This window comes from Emys orbicularis, chromosome 11 (assembly GCF_028017835.1).
Source record: "Emys orbicularis isolate rEmyOrb1 chromosome 11, rEmyOrb1.hap1, whole genome shotgun sequence".
NCBI classification, from domain to species: Eukaryota; Metazoa; Chordata; order Testudines; family Emydidae; genus Emys; species Emys orbicularis.
Window position 1 is genome coordinate 62,883,655 of NC_088693.1, and position 21,519 is coordinate 62,905,173.

The window sequence follows — 21,519 nt, forward strand, 5'->3', positions numbered from 1 at the left end:
GTTAGAGTTTAATGTTTTATCCAGTTAGAAATCTGGAGCTGCACAATTTTCAGGTGGTATGTGGCACTAGTTTCTGGCTCTAGTGATTCAAGGTAAGAGACTGATGATGAAATCATGTTGGAATTCAGAACGGAGGATGAAATGCAAAAATGTATTTTGAATGATGATATTTACAGTCCAATACTTCACAGTCTGCTATGGATGTATAACCCTTTAGCATGGCTCCAAGGAGGCCTTAAGCACCAGGTATACCGCATGAAATCAGGAAAGGCTCCTGCAGGACCTCCATATCCTTGTAGAGTTTTATAATTGGTTCTGTCACAACTGCACTCCTCATTCCCTTTGTCTCCAGACCCTTCTGCTTTCAATCCCACGTTGCTTCTAGTTACTGTGTCTCCAGACCTGACTGCCTACCTTGCTTTGGTTCTTTGGACTGGATGGAAGCAGGATAGAAAGAAGGAGTTATGGAAAGAAAAAAGTGGGTGGAACCATTATTTATAATAATTTGCCCATTATATATTCTCTCATTTGAGTGACTTAATTGTTAAATACATTTCTGAAGCTAGATGGTTGACTTTGGGCATCTATGTATCCAGTAACCAGTGATCAACTATTACTTTTGATTTTCTAGGTCAAAGTCCTGTATAGTACTTGTATTGATAATGTCTTTCGCATACTGTGAAAACTTGCTTATAGTGGTAGATTTATTACTGTAGTAGTGGCTTGTTAAACTTGCTTACAGTGGTAAATTTATTCTGTTCTTATTTACAGATCTCCACTATTGCAGAAAGTGAAGATTCACAGGAGTCAGTGGACAGTGTCACAGACTCTCAGAAACGCAGAGAGATCCTTTCCAGACGACCCTCCTACAGGTATGGATGTTAAAAGCTGAAGCATTTTGCTTGCTGCATTTATTCAACAAATGGGTAGACAAATAGTGTGTTTCTGTAGTTAATGTGAGATCTACCTTTTTTACTAAAATATTCCTTCAGTGACACCTTTCCATGACCAATTTCTGATGGGATGCCAGGAGATAAGCAGAATAAGATATGGAGGAAGAGAAAAATATCTGCCATTATGGAGAGATAGGAAAGAAAATCAGTTGAGAATAAGTTCAATGCTAAATAAATCTATATGTGTAGCATTTAGGTACAACTGTGAGAGAAGCCTTAGAAGTCACATAAACAGATATTTAATTCTTGGAGCGCCACTGAAATGTGCAGGCAGGTTGCTGCTGTGTATTCTGTAGTCTCTGTAGAATCCACTTTTCTGTTTGTTGTTAATGTTGAAACACTAGCAATAGTCAGATTTAATTCTTTCCTTCACCTGAGACTTTCAGTGGAAACATGACATTGTGTGGCTCATTAAAACTGCTGTGGTATTTCTTAGAATTTGCCATGCTTCTTGGGGAAAACTAGCTAATAAACAAACAGGCTGCAGGTGCCCACCAGAGAGGGAAGTGGCCTAGTCAAGCTAGTTTACACGTATTATTCTCTTCAAAATGCTGGAAATCAGGCACATCTTGGGTGTGAGTTAGAGCTAGCCTTGGGCATCTCTAACTTGCATGCAAGCACTTACACAGCAGAACAACTGGTATTTTTCTTTAAATCAGACATTCATGTCTTCCTTTAGTAAATGCCCATGAATGTTACAAAGAACAGCTTATTCTGGCAGGGCTGAATTTTCTTCTGTATTTGAGTAATGAATTAATTTTTAAAATTTAGTCCTGTGAAGCAATTGATTATATGTAATTCCATTCAGCAATGCTTTTTGGTGTGCTGAAACTGACATTTATCCTTACTTTGGCATGTGAAGGTCTAGAATGAGCCCCACCTCTTCAGAAAATGTGCAGGGACAATGTCAGTAGCAGATATGGAGACAGTACTGGAATCACTTATTTGGATCAGAATTGGCTTTGGGACCCATAATCATATGCACACTAAGGGTATGTCTACACTACGAGAGTAGTTCGATTTTAGTTAAATCGAATATGTGGAGTCGATATTACAAAGTCGAACGTGTGTGTCCACACTAAGGACAGTAATTCGACTTTGTCAGTCCACACTAACGGGGCAAGCGTCGACATTGGAAGCGGTGCACTGTGGGCAGCTATCCCACAGTTCCCGCAGTCCCCGCTGCCCATTGGAATTCTGGGTCGAGCCGCCATTGCCTTCTGGGTAAAAAAATGTGTCGAGGGTGCTTTTGGGTAACTGTCGTCATCCAACCGTCACTCCCGCCCTCCCTCCCTGAAAGCGCCGGCGGGAAATCAGTTCGCGCACTTTTCTGGTCAGTGACAGCGCGGACGCCACAGCACTGCGAGCATGGATCCCGCTGTGACCATCGCTGCAGTTGTGGCCGTTGTCAACGCATCGCAGCTCATCATCGACCTTTCACTGAGGCAGATAGAGAGAAATCAGGCGAGGAGGCTACGGCACCGGGGTCAGGACCTGAACTCCGAGAGTAGCACACGCCTGTCTGAAACCACGACACCCAGTGCCGAGGACATCACGGTGGCAATGGGTCTTGTGGATACTGTGGAACGGCGATTCTGGGCCCGTGAAACAAGCACGGACTGGTGGGACCGCATAGTGCTTCAGGTCTGGGATGAATCCCAGTGGCTGCGAAACTTTCGCATGCGGAAGGGGACTTTCCTCGAACTTTGTGAGTTGCTGTCCCCTGCCCTGAAGCGCAAGGACACCCGGATGCGAGCAGCCCTGACTGTCCAGAAGCGAGTGGCCATAGCCCTCTGGAAGCTCGCAACGCCGGACAGCTACCGGTCAGTCGCGAACCAGTTTGGCGTGGGCAAGTCTACCGTGGGGGTTGTTGTCATGCAAGTAGCCAAGGCAATCGTGAAGGTACTGCTGTCAAAGGTAGTGACCCTGGGAAACGCGCAGGCCATCATAGATGGCTTCGCCGCGATGGGATTCCCAAACTGCGGTGGGGCTATAGATGGGACTCACATCCCTATCCTGGGACCGGACCACCAGGCCAGCCAGTACATCAACCGAAAGGGCTACTTTTCAATGGTGCTGCAAGCACTGGTGGACCATAAGGGACGTTTTACTAACATCAACGTTGGATGGCCGGGCAAGGTTCATGACGCTCGCGTGTTCAGGAACTCTGGTCTGTTTAGAAGGCTGCAGGAAGGTATTTACTTCCCGGACCACAAAATAACTCTTGGGGATGTGGAGATGCCTACAGTGATCCTCGGGGACCCAGCATACCCGCTAATGCCCTGGCTCATGAAGCCCTATACTGGCGCCCTGGACACAGAAAAAGAACTGTTCAACTACCGGCTCAGCAAGTGCAGAATGGTGGTGGAGTGTGCTTTTGGCCGTCTCAAGGGGAGATGGAGAAGCTTACTGACTCGCTGTGATCTCAGCGAAACCAATATCCCCATTGTTATTGCAGCTTGCTGTGTGCTCCACAATCTCTGTGAGAGCAAGGGGGAGACCTTTATGGTGGGGTGGGAGGTTGAGGCAAATCGCCTGGCTGCTGATTACTCCCAGCCAGACAGCCGGGAGATTAGAAGAGCCCAGCGGGACGCACTGTGCATCCGGGAGGCTTTGAAAGACAGTTTCCAGACTGAGCAGGGTCACCAGTGAATTTTAAGTTTGTGGACTCAGAACCTGAACTTGCCACCGTTTCTTTACCCAGTTACCGTTGACTATCCTCTCCAGTTACATACCCCCTTCACCCCCTTCCCAAAAAATAAAATCTGTTCTGTTTTGTTAATGAACACCGTTGTCTTTATTACTGTTTTCGCGGGAATGTTTTAAACCTGGGACGCAGACTGTGGCGGGGTGCGGGTTTACTGTTGTGATGCAAATGATGCTTCTAAACTCCAGGAATGACGGGTTCCGCAGTGGTGGACTGGTTGTTTCAACAGAGCCTGCCAGCCCTCCTGGGCGGGACAGCGTGTATGTGTCGGCTATGTGACTGTCTGGCAGGGGGAGGAGGGTTACAGCTCCCCTGCTGCGGGGCTCTGTGATGCATTAGATCTGTAACTGCCCTCCCCCGCCACAAAGTCACAGAGCAACCCCCCCCCCCCCCAGAACACGAAAACCACCTCCCAGATTGAACAGGGTCACTAGTCACTGCACTGGGTATGTGTCCTGATCCTGGACCTGACCCCGCCTCTGTACCCTGGTAAAGGTGACTGTCCTGTCCAATTACCATGCCCCTTCCCCTCGTTCAGACAGACTCTCCTCCAAAATAAAATCATGGAAACAGTAATTAACAGAAACGAATATTTTATTATGAACCACACATGAAACGTGGGGGTTGAAACTTGCACGGGGGCTTCTGTGAGGTGTGTAGGAAAGGACTTTTAAAATTTTGGGGAATGAGAGCCTTCTAGTGCTAGAGCAGTCTGCAGGGGTTGACTGAAAGTTTTAACGGCCCTTGCCGCCCCTCCTTCTTTGTACTTTGGGTGAGGGGGGTGTGGGACTTGGTGGCGGGGGAGGGCGGTTAGAGATAGACCGCAGCGGGGCTCTGTCCTCCTGCCTCCGGTCTTGCAGAACATCCACAAGGCGCCGGAGCGTGTCCGTTTGCTCCCTCAGAAGTCCAAGCAGCTTTTCAGTAGCCTGCTGGTCCTCCTGACGCCACCTCTCCTCCCGTTCCATGACTGCTCGGTGCATTTGGGACAAGTTCTCCCTCCACTGTGTCTGCTGGGCTGCCTGGGCTCGGGAACAGCTCATTAGTTCTGAGAACATGTCCTCCCGCGTCTTCTTCTTCCTCCTCCTAATCTGCGCTAGCCTCTGGGAGTGTGCTGACAGGCTGGGTTGGGAGACAGTCGCAGATGTGTCTGTGTGAATGGGAAAAATGGAGTGAATTCCTGAGACAGATAAATGAAGTTGTGTACAAAGAACCTAGTCTTTCTCTGTGAACAAGACCATGCACTGCACCTCTCACATGCGCACTCAGGACAAGGTCGAATTTTCGGCCATCGCCTTCAGTGCCTGGGGTCCTGCAGTGGTCTTGCAGTTATCTGAGAAGCGTGGCAGGACACCTGAACTTCTGTAGCGTGCAATCATGGTAAGCCGTAGACTTCTGGCTGCTTAAAACTGTACTAGTAGCACTGGCCTCCTTTCACATTGAAAGCAATGCCAGTCTCTGCTGCCAGCAATCAGGACAGCATGAACTATGCCCCTGTCCCACCCCCTCGCGGCTGTTCCAGGGAAAGATCCCTGTATGCTGCCCCTCTCCCTCCACCGCGTGGCTGTAAAGCAGTCCCAATACTAACATTCCCCTCCCTAATTCAAAGCAGGGCGTAATGAGCGACATCACCCTGCTGAGGATCTCGGAGTCCCAGAGGGAAAGGATGTTTCGAGAAAGCCTTCAGAAACCAGGGCCGTTTGCCGCTATGCTCTGCAGGGCAATGATACCAGACTATCTGATGGTGTCGTGGCGCGGTAACGTGTCCTACCACGGAGGGCCCAATAAGATCGCCCTACCCAGGAACCTGATGAACAGGCTGGAAATGTACCTTCTTGAGACCTACGAGGAGTTCTCCTATGAGGATTTCGCCTCCATCCCCGGCCATATTGACCGGATTTTCGCGTAGGTGCACTGGGACTAAAGAGTGGAGCGTCTTGGGCAGCATAATCATGACTTACCGGACATTGTAAAAAAAATTTTAAATACTTGGGACTAAATTGTGAAGAGCCTAAGGCAGACAAATCATGAAAAACCCTTTGTTACGATTGTAAATATTCCAGTTTTTTTGCAGTTAATTGTTTACATGTTTAAGCACTTTAATAAACAGCCATTGTTAATATTATAAATATTCTAGTTCTTGTAAAAATAAATGTTTAGATATTTAAAGCACTCACTGCTTGATCCTTCCCCTGATTCTGTCTCCGGGGTAAGGGATGGGGACGGTTGGTAGGGGATCTCGGTAAGGGTGATGAAGAGCTCCTGGCTGTCGGGGAAATCAGCGGTGCCAGCGCTGTCGACTGCCTCGTCCTCCTCATCTCCTTCTTCATCTTCCCCGTCCGCTAACATGTCCGACGAGGAACCTGCCGCGGACAATATCCCATCCTCAGAGTCCACGGTCAGTGGTGGGGTAGTGGTGGCGGCCGCACCTAGGATGGAATGCAGTGCCTCGTAGAAACGGGATGTGTGGGGATGGGATCCGGAGCGTCCGTTTGCCTCTTTGGTTTTTTGGTAGCCTTGTCTCAGCTCCTTGATTTTCACGCGGCACTGCGTTGCATCCCGGCTGTATCCTCTCTCTGCCATGGCTTTAGAGATCTTCTCGTAGATCTTTGCATTCCGTCTTTTGGAGCGCAGCTCTGAAAGCACGGACTCATCGCCCCACACAGCGATGAGATCCAAGACTTCCCGATCAGTCCATGCTGGGGCCCTCCTTCTATTAGATTGCATGACCATCTCTGCTGGAGAGCTCTGCATCGTTGCCAGTGCTGCTGAGCTCGCCACGCTGTCCAAACAGGGAATGAGATTCAAACTGGCCAGACAGGAAAAGGAATTCAAATTTTCCCGGGGCTTTTCCTGTGTGGCTGATCAGAGCATCCGAGCTCGGACTGCTGTCCAGAGCGTCAACAGAGTGGTGCACTGTGGGATAGCTCCCGGAGCTATTACCGTCGATTTCCATCCACACCTAGCCTAATTCGATATGGCCATTTCGAATTTAGCGCTACTCCTCTCGTTTTGGAGGAGTACAGAAGTCGAATTTAAGAGAGCTCTATGTCGAACTAAATAGCTTCGTGGTGTGGACGGGTGCAGGGTTAATTCGATGTAACGGCGCTAAATTCGACATAAAAGCCTAGTGTAGACCAGGCCTAAATCTCTGATTTGGGGTCCTTAAAATGAGAATCTCACCTTTTGTTTTAAAACATATTAACTACACAATTTTAATAAGCAGTCACAGCTCCCCTCAATGTCAAAGTGATTTGTTGGTGCTCAGTACTTCTGAAAATCCAGCTCTAAGTTTTTAGCCCTTTTTTGTGAAAATTGGCTTGAAAATATAAGCCAGTCACCCGGCTTGAAAACTTGTTATTCATTTTTCCTAGAGTGCGCAGGTTATTCTGTGTCCCCTTCTATAGCCATTCAGGGTCTTTGGGGGTCCATTAAAGTCATGACGGCAGGCTTCTAGATTTTATGAGTGCCCCAGGTGTGTTTGTAGCTGTGGAGGGGAGGGCTACTGGTGTTAAATCTGCCACAGACTTCCTCCTAGTCAGCTGTCTGCAGCTGAGCTTTCTCCTCTGTTGAGCACCCAGTATGACCTCTGACCACAAGGAAAAGGCAGTTGAGCGAAATGAGGCAACAGAGTTTAGTGAACAAGGCAGAGCACTGAGAACGAGGGACTCATGCGTTCTAATCCCACATTTAACACTGACTCCGTCTGTAGCTTTGGTGAAGTCACTTAGGGCCAGATTCTGTCCCCCTCAAGCCAGCTTCTATGTGCCATTTAGGCAGGAGGAAACTCAACTGGTGTAAAGCTGGTGTACCTGGCTCCTATGCCAGCCAGCCTCCCCACCCCAGCGGAAGGGTCATGTTGGAACAGAAAGGGTCGGGGCCAGAGTACAGCAGTGTTCTGCCAATTCTCAGCTAGCATAACCCAGGCTGCTGTAATTTACATCAGGGACAGGGCTGGTAGAGATCAGCCCACAGAATCAGGGAGCCATAACCAGCTCCTTGATGACCCCACCTTCACTTTGCTTGTCCATTTTTTCCTCAGATATCTTGCACTTTTTCCACGCCACCTGATGTGCATGGGAGAAACTCCCCATCTAAATTTGTAAAGCCACCACCTTATCATCTTTGAAATTCCTCCTTAACACTTTACCTCTTCACAGTACCCACCATGCCTTGGTTAGGAAAGTGGTGAGCTGTAATATCTGCTTTTCTGATAACTGCTGTTCAGTTTTATTATTACCTCATCCTCCCAACCCCCCATCTTGTTTGTCTGTTTTGTCCATTTGTCTCATCCTTTCTGTCTCATCACCTGTCCGACGCCTGCATTATAAGCTCTCCAGGGAGATGACTGTTGTCTTTGTTACTTGTCTGTGTAGCGCCTAGCAAAATGAGGAGCTGATCCTCAATTGGGGTTCCTAGGTACTAACAAAGTCTAATTAATAACAATAACAAAGCCCTATTTCTATCTCTGTCTTTGTCTCAAATTGTTTGGTAATTGACTAGCCTCCTTGGAATACAGCGGGGGTTGGCAACCTGCGGCACGCGTGCCAAAGACGGCACACGAGCCGATTTTTAATGGCACACTGCTGCCTGCCGGGGTCCCTGCCCCACTCAGCCCCACCGCTCTCTCCTGCGGGGGCAGGAGGCAGAAGCTTGGTCCCAGCCGTCGGCCCCGCTCAGCCCACTGCCGGTCTGGGGTCCCGGCTGCCGGCCCCTTGCCAGCCGGGGTCCCGCAGACCCGCTCAGCCCGCTGCCGAACTAGGTGAACAGAACCCCAGGCCGGCGGCGTAAGATCAGCATTTTAATTTAATTTTAAATTAAGCTTCTTAAACATTTTGAAAACCTTGTTTACTTTACATACAACAATAGTTTAGTTATATAATATAGACTTATAGAGAGACCTTCTAAAAACGTTAACATGTATTACCGGCACGTGAAACCTTAAGTTAAAGTGAATAAGTGAAGACTCGGCACACCACTTCTGAAAGGTTGCCGACCCCTGGAATACAGAAATATATAGGTTTGGCTACCAAAGCCAGGCAGAAAAATTCAGTGTAGTCTGGGCCTGGGTTCTTCAAATGTTTTTGGATGAGAACTAGGGGTGCAATCCACAACAGAACTAATAGCGCTTCGTACAAAAACAAAAGAAAATCCCAATTTGCCTTGCTGCCTAAAGAAGCCTTTTGCAGTTGCATATGATGGAGCATGCAGTCAATAAAAGAGAGTTTGCCACTCCTCCATATTCTTGGTAGAGAGAGTTATCAGTCCAATTGCAGCACAGAGGCCAGGTGGTAGACCCAAGCATTTTGGGCAGCTGTTTTGTTGAGCAACTGTCCCAGTCAGTTCTAGTCATAGTCAGTGAGATCCATGGCCTTTATGATTACAGTAGAATCTCAGAGTTACGAACATCTCAGGAATGGAGCTGTTCGTAACTCTGAAATGTTTGTAACTCTGAACAAAACGTTATGGTGGTTCTTTCAAATGTTTACAACTGAACATTGACTTAATACAGCTTTGAAACTGTACTGTGAAGAAGAAAAATGCTTTTAACCATCTTAATTCAGATGAAACAAGCACAGAAACAGTTTCCTTACCTTGTCAAATCTCTTTTTAAACTTTCTCTTAATTTTTTTAGTAGTTTACGTTTAACACAGTACTGTGCTGTATTTGCTTATTTATTTATTTATTGTCTCTGCTGCTACCTGATTGCATACCTCCGGTTCCAAATTAAGTGTGAGGTTGACCAGTCAGTTCATAACTCTGGTGTCCATAACTCTGAGGTTCTACAGTATATGTTTTGTCCATTTTGGCTTTGAATAATTAAGCCAACTCAGTAATTAAACCCAAATTGCTCCTTCCCCCCTTTACTATTGCAAGTCCAAAAGCTTTCTCAAGCAGAACAATTACCTAACCTGTGGACTTAATTGTGTGACTTTCATTAAAACACCCAGCCTTGTCTCCTGAACAGATGCTAGGTCAGGGGTCGGCAACCTACGGCACGCGTGCCAAAGACGGCACGCGAGCCGATTCTGAGTGGCACACTGCTGCCCACTGAGAGGAGGAGGAGGGGCGGAGGGGCTGGAAAGCGCCACGCTGTGGGAAGAAGGGGGAGGGGGGGAGCTTGGCTGCGGCAGGACCAAGCATCTGCCTCCTGCCCCGGCAGGGGAGAGCGGTGTGGGGGGGGGTCCTGGCCCCCCGCCATACTCAGCCCCCCCGCCCACCGCTCTCCCCTGCGGGGGCAGGAGGCAGAAGCTTGGTCCTGCAGCAGCCAAGCTCCCCCCCCTCCCGCATTTCTTCCCACAGCTTGGTGCGTTCCGGCCCCTCCTCCTCCTCCCCCCTCTGGCCCTTGCGAGGGGGATGGGGAGCGGAGCAGAGCCGAGCGGCAGCGTGCTCGCTGCTCCGTAGAGGAGGCAGAGAGAGGTAGGGACGGGCCTTGGGGAAGGGGGTGGAACAGGGCATATCCCTCCCAGCCCCCTGCCATGAGCCGCTCAGGGCAGGGGGCTGGGAGCACCCCCACGAGCCGAGCACCCCAGCCTTCTGCCCTGCACCCCCACACCCCCCCCAGCCCTCTGCCCTGACCTCCCCCCAACACCCAGCCTTCTGCCCTGCACCCCCACACACCCCCAGCCCTCTGCCCTGACCTCCCCCCAACACCCAGCCTTCTGCCCTGCACCCCACACCCCCCCCAGCCCTCTGCCCTGACCTCCCCCCAACACCCAGCCTTCTGCCCTGCACCCCACACACCCCCCAGCCCTCTGCCCTGACCTCCCCCCAACACCCAGCCTTCTGCCCTGCACCCCCCCACACCCTCCAGCCCTCTGCCCTGACCTCCCCCCAACACCCAGCCTTCTGCCCTGCACCCCCCCCAGCCCTCTGCCCTGACCTCCCCCCAACACCCAGCCTTGTGCCCTGCACCCCACACACACACACAGCCCTCTGCCCTGACCTCCCCCCAACACCCAGCCTTCTGCCCTGCACCCCCACCCCCCCCAGCCCTCTGCCCTGACCTCCCCCCAACACCCAGCCTTCTGCCCTGACCTCCCCCCAACACCCAGCCTTCTGCCCTGCACCCCCACACACCCCCAGCCCTCTGTCCTGACCTCCCCCCAACACCCAGCCTTGTGCCCTGCACCCCCACACCCATCCCAGCCCTCTGCCCTGACCTCGAGTCCCCCCCCAACACCCAGCCTTCTGCCCTGCACCTCCACACACCCCCCAACCCTCTGCCCTGACCTCCCCCCAACACCCAGCCTTCTGCCCTGCACCTCCACACACACCCCAGCCCTCTGCCCTGACCTCCCCCCAACACCCAGCCTTGTGCCCTGCAACTCCACACACACCCCAGCCCTCTGCCCTGACCTCGAGTCCCCCCAACACCCAGCCTTCTGCCCTGCACCCCCACACATACCCCCAGCCCTCTGCCCTGAACCCCCCCCAACACCCAGCCTTCTGCTCTGCACCTCCACACACACCCCAGCCCTCTGCCCTGACCTCGAGTCGCCCTGCTCAGCCCACTGCAGGCCTAGGCGAACAGAACCCCAGGCTGGAAGCGGGCTGAGCAGGCTGGCGGCGTAAGATCAGCATTTTAATTTAATTTTAAATGAAGCTTCTTAAACATTTTGAAAACCTTGTTTACTTTACATACAACAATAGTTTAGTTATATAATATAGACTTATAGAGAGAGACCTTCTAAAAAACGTTAACATGTATTACTGGCACGCGAAACCTTAAATTAAAGAGAATAAATAAAGACTCGGCACACCACTTCTGAAAGGTTGCCTACCCCTGTGCTAGGTCATGAGCTGATTGCACCTCACAATCATTTCTGCTAAGTTTTTGAAACTTAAGTCCCTGGGTGAAGTTTAGGCCTTGGTGGCCTCTGCAGCAGGAACACGTCCTCTGGGTGTGGATGGTGGCAATGAGGAGGTTTGGTGCTTTAAATGCTCTTGCTTTCTTTTTTCACATCTTTCTGTGACAGAGAGCAGGAAACTTGTAAAAAGTATATCAAAGATAAAGAAGTTTTTGAAGAAAAAGGGAAAATGTGAGTTCTGGATCCAAGTATGCAGAAACACACAGGCTATTCTAGATTGATTCCACAGCACCCTTTTCCTATGGCATTTTTAACACGGTTACCTAAAATCGTTTTAAAGCGTGCTTTAATTTTTCTTTCCATCCCATGTATTTTATTTCCTTATTTGCTGCACTTTTCAGTTTTCCCCAGCACCAAGTAGCCAGTAGAATTGATTTTACTTTCACTTTTTGTTAAAATTTTTACAACACACTGTCTTTGCCAGAAAAATTTTGAATGACTTGTCCTCAGACGCCCCAGGAGTGCCAAGGATTGAAGAAGAAAAGTCCGAAGAGGAGACATCAGCACCTGCCATCACCACTGTGACAGTGCCAACTCCAATTTACCAAACCAGCAGTGGGCAGTACAGTACGTAGTTACATCTATTATTGGTTGTAGTAGTTGGACAGGAAGAGAGAGAACTGTTAAATTCTACTTGCATGACTGTTTGGGCTGGGGTAGAAGAAGTCAATATAACACTAGTTTAATCTGCCCCTTGTGCAATGTCAGAAGCCTTATTAATCCTGTTCCATGACTATATATATACTAGGGTCTGTGACTTCTAAGTACATTCCAGCTGTGGGTGTGTAAAATGTATAACTTACATTCACAAGGCCTGTTGGTTGCTGTTAGTATGGTACATGTTCTACTTTCCAAGGTACAAAAGGGATTAATCAGAGTGCTTAATTAAAAACTTTCTTGGGAGAGGAAAGCTATTGGGGCATTTCAGAATTTGCCTTCTTAGCTAATATTTCTGTAGTTTTGGCTTAAAATTTTTTAACACCTATAATATATAACAAAGTAGCAATTACATTTTCAGATAGACAAGAAAAAAGCAGGGCTTCGATAACCTTATTTGAAATGCCTAATAAATTTCAATTTCTGTGTTTGCAACTTCTTTATTCATTACATTTTATGGGTATGTCACCTTTATGCAAATCATTGGGGAAAATAACAGGAGGATGCAGCAATAAAACAATAGTTATAAACATCAGCTAAAACAAACAGAGCACTCGCTGTTAAGTGTACAAGAAGGGGAAGAGAAGATCTATCAAATGACTTATTCCTCTTATAAGTGTCCTTTTAAAAGCATTGTGCTATAGTTGCTCCCTGGTCGGTTCCCCAGTCTGCCTCTTGATTTTTTTAGAGATTGATGTTGCTGACACTCCACTTCTACCATTGATGTACAAATACTTTTCCTGCAAATATCTGCTCTGCCTGATACATCCTGATATATGTGTGGAAAAGCAGAGAAATATTCTAGAGGCGCTGAATGAGGGGATCTGTGTAAGATGTGCTCCCACTGCAGCCTGAATACTGGGATGGAAATTAGTGGATTGAGGGAGTGAAAGGGAAGAGGAAACAAAATTATTAGATGGAATGAGAGACTGGATATGTGTGTGTGGAAACAATGCATGGGAAGGGGATGGAGAGGTAGTGGAGAAGGGGATTCAAGCAAGAAAAGACGCTGGAGAACAAAATGGACACAGCAAGGTGAAAATTGAAGAGAAAAGCATGGAGAGGAGAGGAATTAGAGAAAGGAGCAGAAGGAAAAAAAGAGAAAAGAGCACGTAGCCAACAAAAAAATCATCAACTCAGTAAATACTACAATTCCTGGTTCTACATTGGGAGGGATGTAGCTTATCTTAGGGATGTGATTGGTAGGAGAGGCAATACTTGGTCTATATTTTTGTCTGTCAGAAAGGTGGCAACCTTATGGTACTGAATGAAATGATAGTAGGTCACTGCTGAAGAATGACCACTTCTAAAATACAGTTACAATGACCTATCTGATGTTAAGGTATGTAGTTGTGCAAGGGATTTAACTCAGATGTTTCAAACTGTTCTTCTGTAACTGGGCTGTAAACTGTAAATAACCATGTCGAATAAATTAATCTTTTAACTATTGTATCAAATGTATTTGTTTTCAGTTGCTATCACCCAAGGAGGAGCAATACAGCTGGCTAACAATGGCACAGATGGAGTACAGGGCCTCCAGACGTTGACCATGACGAACGCAGCTGCAACCCAGCCCGGCACCACCATTTTACAATATGCTCAGACCACTGATGGACAACAGATTCTTGTACCGAGTAACCAAGTTGTTGTACAAGGTAAGAAACTTCATAATCCATCATTTTATGTTTAGTCCTAGGGGAATTTAACTTGCCAAAATAATTCCCTCAAATATGTCAGAAAAAGGAATTAACAGTTTTGGCACAGATCAAATTCTAAACCAGATAAAATAAATTCCAGACAAAACCATATGTCACATTTTCTCTCACTCAGAACAAACTTAAGATATTTTTGGATATAGAAAATGCTTCTATTTCGGTTCCTGAAAGCTAGTTCACTTTTGTTTTGTCCATACCGTATTTCCTTCAGCTCTTTCAAGAGAATGTTTGCTATCTGTTCCCCAAAACCTGTAACACAAATTTCTTGAGAGTTCCTAATTTCTGTCAAGTGGTTATCTGTAATGATGATAAATTAGAAGTAAAGTTTTAGGAATGTTTTCCTGTTCTTTGGGCAGAGATCTGTTCACAATGTTCTTTCCATAGGGGAATTTTCCTTTACTAGTAATTTACTGCCCTCTCCAGTTAGAAATCACTGTTCCTTTTTAATGCTCTTTCTGGCACTACAAAACAGACATTGTTAAAAAAAGATGCTTCTGATTTTGCTCTGACTCTGTTCAGGTCATTCAAGGAAGAGACTTTCAAGCCTTGATAAATATTAGTACATTAAGATTAATGTATATGTATGAGGAAAATATGTCTTGTTGATCTTCTGTCTTGTATATTTTTTTTAAAAAGCCATTTTTTCAAGTAATAGTGAAAATGCAATAGATTCCCAAGTAAATAAAAGCTGATCATACTAAAGAAATAGTATTGTGCTATGGGCTGTGTTTCAACGATTAGTGTCTAAATTGCACGTGTGCCTGCTGTGGATACAAATCCTACATTTCTGCACAAAACCCCCAGATACTTACGCATGCAATTACCAGTTCACATCTGCAGTTAGTCATTTGGAGTTCACCTAAAAAGTACTGTTTGCCTTGGAAGATCCTAAAAGCTATTTCCTGCTTACTTTGCTAGACTTATGGTTGCTTAGCCTGTTCACAAAATAGAACCGTCAGAAATCCAGTGGAAGAAAAATGTACAGTAGGACCAGCAGCTGCAGATAAATCTAGTTGTCAGACACAAGCTAAGCCTCTTCAGCAAGAATGATTGCAACCATAAACATACTAAACTAGGAATGAACTACCATTGATAACCCAGATAATGCTAATCCCTCCTATATTGTAGCCTAGAATCATCACCTCGTTTTATCTGGTTATGTTTAGATTGGTGATTAGGTGTTATTCACAGAGTATTTTAACAGTGGATTCTCACAGTGCTGTGTAACCTAACACTATACTTCCCTTTCAGCTGCCTCAGGAGATGTGCAGACCTACCAGATTCGCACAGCACCCACCAGCACCATTGCACCTGGTGTGGTCATGGCCTCCTCCCCAGCACTTCCTACCCAGCCAGCAGAGGAAGCTGCACGAAAGAGAGAAGTGCGTCTAATGAAGAACAGGTATGTGTGTAGTGTTAATTTTGCTTTAGTTGTGCATAGAATTAGAGTAATAAGGGTTAAACTCGTGCAATATACACGTTGTATTTCTAACAGGTCTAGAGAAGAGTGTGTGTGTAATTGTGTATGCAAATAGATTCCTGGCCTTTCTCATCCCCTTTGTGAAACACTATCTGAAGAAGGTCAGACTTCTTTAAAGATGCCAACTAAGACAAACAACATCTGGTAACTCAGTATACTGTGGTTATGAAGCCATAAGACTTGGCTGTCAGTTCGTTCTGCAAGGGCTGAGTTACCCTTTCAACTAGCATCTGTTAAGTAAATGCATTTATGCAATCGCCTTTCCTCTGTTCTTTAACTTAGCCTTCTGTGCATTCCCCTTATCACTAGTCCCCATGCCCACCTCCCACTTTGGTGAATTCTCTCTCTCATCTCACCCATCCCCTTTGGGCACTTGCCCCCTGGGTTCTATTCTCTGGAGGCAGCAGGAACCAAGGGGAGGGGCAGAGAAGCAGCTGCTCGTCTGAGCCTGGACTCTCAGGACTCAGCAGTGGCAGCAGATAGAGTGAGGGACAGAGAAAAAGAAACTACGCTATGGGGTGGGGATGTTTGGAGAAGCAGGAACTGGTGGGGCGGGAGAGAAACAGCCACTCCCCCAAGCCTGTTACACTGTGGGGAAGGAGGGCAACAAGGAGCTTGGGGTCAGAGAGAGGCTGGGAAGGAGCCTGCTCAAGTCCAGATGTTGTAGAGGTGAAAGTGGCTGGCTGGCAGTGGGAAAAGGAGAAAGGGGGTTAGCTGATTCTGTCCCAACGAGCTTGAGCTCCCGCTTCAGCTTCTCCCATTTGGGCCCTCCGTGACCTATCTGAGCTGCAGAACAGGCCATGTGTTTGACGCCTCTGCATGAAACAGTATAATCCAAGAAAATGGCAATGTTTTCTGTCATCTGTGATGGGAAAGAAATCCTGGGGGTTGTGAAGGGTCTGATTGACTGACTTGTTATTCCAAAAAGCCGACTGTGTTACCTAGGTGAGTTTATCTTCTGTTTATTGGTAAGCCGTGGATACACTGTGAGGGGACATCACATGAACAGAGTGTTATGCATTGTTTGAGTAGTATGAATGAAGAAATAACTAGTGCTGAATTGCAGAATTCACCTTTTCAAAAGGTCTTTAACCAAAAGGTCACGTCTCCTCTTTGAGTACAGGTTTCAGATATTAGTAAATAGTTGGTGTAACTGTTTACCCTCTAGAGCCTCTTCTATTTGAGAAAACATAGTTAAAATTCTGAGGTCCCTTAAGAATCCTACCCACAGTCAAAGAAAGCTTTGCAGTTTGGAGAATATCGGGAAAACATGGGAAATCAACCCTACCCATGTGATATTGGTGTCTTCTGCAGGAGTCACATTGCCTATTTAGCCTGCCTAACTAATAGGTGTTTCAGAAGCGGAGTTACATCAGAGAAGGAGGGGGAAATGATCTAATGCCTGAGATAGATGGGAAGACAATATATGCTGAAGGATTACATAAAATATTTATAGACAGTATTGTAATAAATGTGATTTTGCAAAGTGTAAATTTCCTGTTCTTAAAAGGATCTTTCAGTTATGACAAATAATGGCTGAAAATGACCCTAAATATGTATATTGTTAAAATCTGCTCATCACCCCAGATCCAATCAAGGTTAATTCAATTTTGGGCTGGATAGACAAGATTTTCTTTTTAAAATAACAAAAAGAGACCACCATGGACAAATTTCAGCCACACAGCCCATTTCAGACAATTCATATTAAAAATGTATGAAAAGAAATTAAAAACTGCATAGCAGGGCATAAAGACTGAAATTTCAGACCAAAAAGCCACCTTTATGTAGAGAAAAACAGGAATTTGTCCTGTTTTTAAGCCAATTTCAGAATGCAACCTTAACCCTGAAGTAGTAGCAAATGCATCCCTAATAATACTTCACATTTCTTCTGCAAGGGCATGTGTAAGAATGCTCTTCTCCCAGCCCTCAATGATAGAAGAAATTCCCTCATGACGTTTTCTGGTCCCTACATGGGTATTTCTGCATAGGATCATTGTGACGCTTCTCAGGGGTCACCATTGTGAGGCACCTCCCTACCACCTGCTCTTAGCATGAGGAAGCCTTGCCTGTATCTGCCAAGGGCCAGCTCCCTGATTTTTCCAGACACAGGAAACACAAGCACTCCCCCTCAGCCCACACAGATTCCCCTGTCCATCATTTAGGCTAGCAATAGGCATACTCCAAACAAAAGTCCTCTAAGCATCTCCCTGCAGCATCCAGCCCCTTAATCACTGGACACTCTCAGAATTACCAGATCCCAAAGTAACCAAATCCCACAGTTTACTAGTTACACCTTAGAACGCAGCTCCACTTAACACAAAGCACTTAGATACGTTTATAGTGAAAACAAGAATATGCTTATTTAACAAAGAATAGAGATTCGTGAAGAATCAAGTAGGATTAATGGAAACAAAGGGTTTCATAGAAAACAAAATCATAACATGCATTCTAGATCCTAAACTCAACTAACACGATACCCCTTTGTCTATTGAGGTACTGCTGATCTCAAAATCCTGCTCACAGTGTTTTTCAACCAGGATAGCTGAGACTTTCTTTTCGTGACCAAGACTGCTGACAGCTTGTCTCCCCCACATGAAGGATGTCAGGGTGGCTTTCTGCACCCCTAGATATATTAGCCCTGTCTTATGTTCTTTACCTGTAAACAGTGTTCTCTCTCCCCTGCTGTTCACCTCTTCCTGTTAATTTCTTCTGGTAAAGTCCCCACAATCTCTTCATTAGACTTTGACTCAATGTGCAAATCGACTTCCATTGTGAGACACACAGTATACAATGGTCTGCTAGGGTAAGTGTCTCCCACTTCCTTTCTGGTGCAGTTTGATTTCAGGCATGCTACCTCTTGGTGACCTACCTTTAACTATAAGACCTTAAGAATATAATTTCTTATATCCTTATATCTCTCCTTACCTATCTGTGCATACATTTCACAAAGATTATGATGGCCACTGTGACACAGGTGTTGCCGTTCAGTAGAAACTTTACATGACGCTCTTTGGTGAACTAGAATGTAAATACCAGACCCAGGGAATGCCTATAACTAAGGCTACGTTTATGTCACAGAGGTCACGGAATCCATGACTTCCAGAGACCTCCATAACATTTTCTGCGTGGGACTGGAGCTGGCAGCCAGCGGGACCCCTGCAGGGTTCCAGCGGTGGGTGACAGCCGCGCCGGGGGCGGAGGCACCTCAGGCGAGCCGCTGGGGGTGTCCCATTTTCTCCTTGGGAAATATGGTCACACTGCAGCTCCCAGCTGCTGTGGGCGGAGGGGGAAAACATGGAGCCGCAGCAGCAAAAGTCACAGACAGGTCACAGCTTCTGTGAATTTTTTTTTATTGCCCGTGACCTGTCCGTGACTTTTACTAAAAATAACCATGACGAAATCTTAGCCTTAGCTATAACTCATATGCACCCCTGTGTGCTCTGCTAGTTGGCATCAAGAGGTCCTACGTCACAGTCATGAATTGATTTTATGTCAGTTACACAGAACTCTTATGCAGCTTCCAGATGACGTGTGGGTAGAGTAGGGGATTTGGGTTCTTTTCCTAGCTTTGCCACTCTGTGATTTTAGACCTGTCCCATCACTCATTTATGTCAGTGGGGTTTTTCCATTGATTGTAATGGGAAATGAATCAAGCCCTTTGTGACCTTTAGTGACTAGTTTTAACCCTTCTGGTCCCCAGTTTCCTTATCTGTAAAATGGGTATGATCTTATTTATGTACCCGACAGGGGTGGTGTGAGATCTTTTGAATGAAAGGCATTACAGAAATAGGGATCATGCCCCCAACTCCACCCTCTCAAGGGATCACCAGGAGATCCAGGCCTTGTGCAGAGTGATCCAGATCATCACAGCCATGCTGTCGGAGATCCCCCAGCTGGTGGGTGACTCCAGAATTCCCCTTCAAAGAGGGAGCACACCCAGGGCAGAGACTGGCTGTCACACCCACTCCTTGTTGCCTGTAAATATTGCCTTCCAAATGTCCTGGTTGCTACAGCTTTTTACCAGATCCCAGTGTCCCCTAGCTAGGTATCCTTTACAGATCTTTTATCCACCCTTCCAGTCAGGTCTGGTACACATTTATTCATGTTTGAAGTTCTTGCCTCTGGTTGCTTCAGTGCAGTATTGTGGCATTTTGACACCTGTTTTTCCTCTGTACTTTGGTGCTGATAATTTAGGAACTAGTAAAGCTTTTGCCTCTGTGTTATTGCTTCAAGGATGCTTAGCACTTAGTTTGGCACTGTAGAGGTATTTTTCATTAATGCTCTTAGCATTCTGGTACCAGCACTGCGCTTAGAGGGCTGATATCTGAGTTAGGGGGCTCCAGCACCAGTTTTTACAAAGCAGCCCTGTGGCTTACTGTGTTGAAGCTTACTTCAACACTTTTTGGTCCTTGCATTATTGATACAATAGACACTGGTAAGATAATTGTGTATTGTGTCCATGTGGTTGCTAAGAATGAAATGCTGTAATATTAAGTGTAGTGATATGAACAGTATCAGTAAAATGAGGGCATTGTTAACAAGGTTTGGTACAGGTAGAGGACAAATACATGAGTGCCTTAAGTATAGCTTCTGTTGCATTGGGTAAACAAAACAAAACATTTTTTTATCACTGCTGTCATTATTCAGTTGTGCCATAGCAAATGGATGGGTTTACTAGTAAGATGAACATTGCTCTTATGCACGTTTTTTACTCATTTTAATCCTTATTATAGAACCCAGTGAAATGATAGCAAAGTGATGTACGCAACACAAAGGCCACCATAGTTACGATACCATTCAGATTCACGTTCTAAACCGGGCAGAATTTTGTTAGTGTTTATTTGCTGCTACTTATATATTGGAGTGATCCTTGTGATTTTGATATGCTCATGATTTGAGATGTAAATCATTATATACTTAATTTCTTCCTGAATTACAAATACCTCTAATTCTACAGCCAGGTTCTGAAAACACTGATACTGCTTTGGCAGTTTGACCTGAACAATCAAGCTCAAAAGCAGCTCATGGTCTCAAATGTTCTGGGTTTGAACAGCCTCTTTTGCTTTACAGGGAGGCAGCACGTGAGTGTCGCAGGAAGAAGAAGGAATATGTGAAATGTCTAGAAAACCGAGTGGCTGTGCTTGAAAACCAAAACAAGACACTGATTGAGGAGCTGAAAGCACTTAAGGACCTTTACTGCCACAAATCAGATTAATTTTGGATCCCATTTTCACTTGTCAAGGTGGGATAGAGACTGGTTTTGCCCACAACCAGAAAGACAAAGTAAACTTTTTATTTTCTAAACATTTCTTTTTTTTCTATGCGCGAAACTGCCTGAAAGCAACTTCAGAATTTAATTCGTCTGTGCTTTGCATTAAACTGTGAATGTTCAAACACTTGCCTCCACTTCTCCTCCCAAGAGATTATTTTCATCACAACTATCCTGAGTGTGAAAAAGAAGAAGAAGAAGAAGAAAAGACTTCGTTCTCATGCCCCCCATCATTTTCAAGGAGTAATAATGTTCATTTGTGAAGACTTGGGGGGGAGGGGGTTCTTTTGTATGATTTCAAGAGTTTGTGCTGACCTCTTTTGATTGCCTTAGGGACAGAATCACCCCCATCCTCTTGGCCTGAAGTACTTTGTGGACCACATATATATAAAAGTAGGTATGGTGCGATGAAGAAGCAATGGTTGCCAAATTGATACATATTCATTATAAACAATTCAAATATATGGCTGAGTGACATGCCAAACGAAGGGAGCTCCATATACAGATTCTTAGTATGGAGAGAAAATTATTAAACTATCCCAGGAGGCTTTTTGGTGTGTCATCTGTAATCTCTCCGCCTTCTAGATTGATAAAAGCTTCTCCATACCTCAGAAACCATTTCCTTGAAACTAGCTCCATTATTTGTCAGTTGTTGCTTCTTGCAGTAGGTGTGTGTGTGTGTGTCTGTGTGTTCAATATTTTGAATACACTAAAAGAAATCACCAACTGAGTGAAACATCTGGATATTGGATGGGAAATGAACTCAAAGTACACAAAGGTACAATAGTGAACAGCTTTTGTTTAGAAGACAGTTACATAGTAAACAAGAGTAATGCTTAAAGCCCTACCTGTTTTTATCCAAGACAACTA

The 21,519-nt window shown here is 45.9% G+C and overlaps 1 protein-coding gene across 2 annotated transcripts in view; it reads left to right on the forward strand.

The window, feature by feature from the left end:
- CREB1 (cAMP responsive element binding protein 1) overlaps positions 1–20,839 on the forward strand; it is a 47,609-nt gene extending 26,770 nt beyond the window's left edge. For both annotated transcript variants that reach the window (XM_065413857.1, XM_065413858.1), the window contains 5 exons: positions 772–872; positions 11,953–12,095; positions 13,658–13,840; positions 15,152–15,302; positions 20,451–20,839. In XM_065413857.1, coding sequence (XP_065269929.1) covers positions 772–872; positions 11,953–12,095; positions 13,658–13,840; positions 15,152–15,302; positions 20,451–20,595 — 723 coding nt within the window. In that variant the 3' untranslated portion in view covers positions 20,596–20,839. The remainder of the gene's footprint in view (positions 1–771; positions 873–11,952; positions 12,096–13,657; positions 13,841–15,151; positions 15,303–20,450) is intronic.
- Positions 20,840–21,519: the final 680 nt, after the last annotated feature.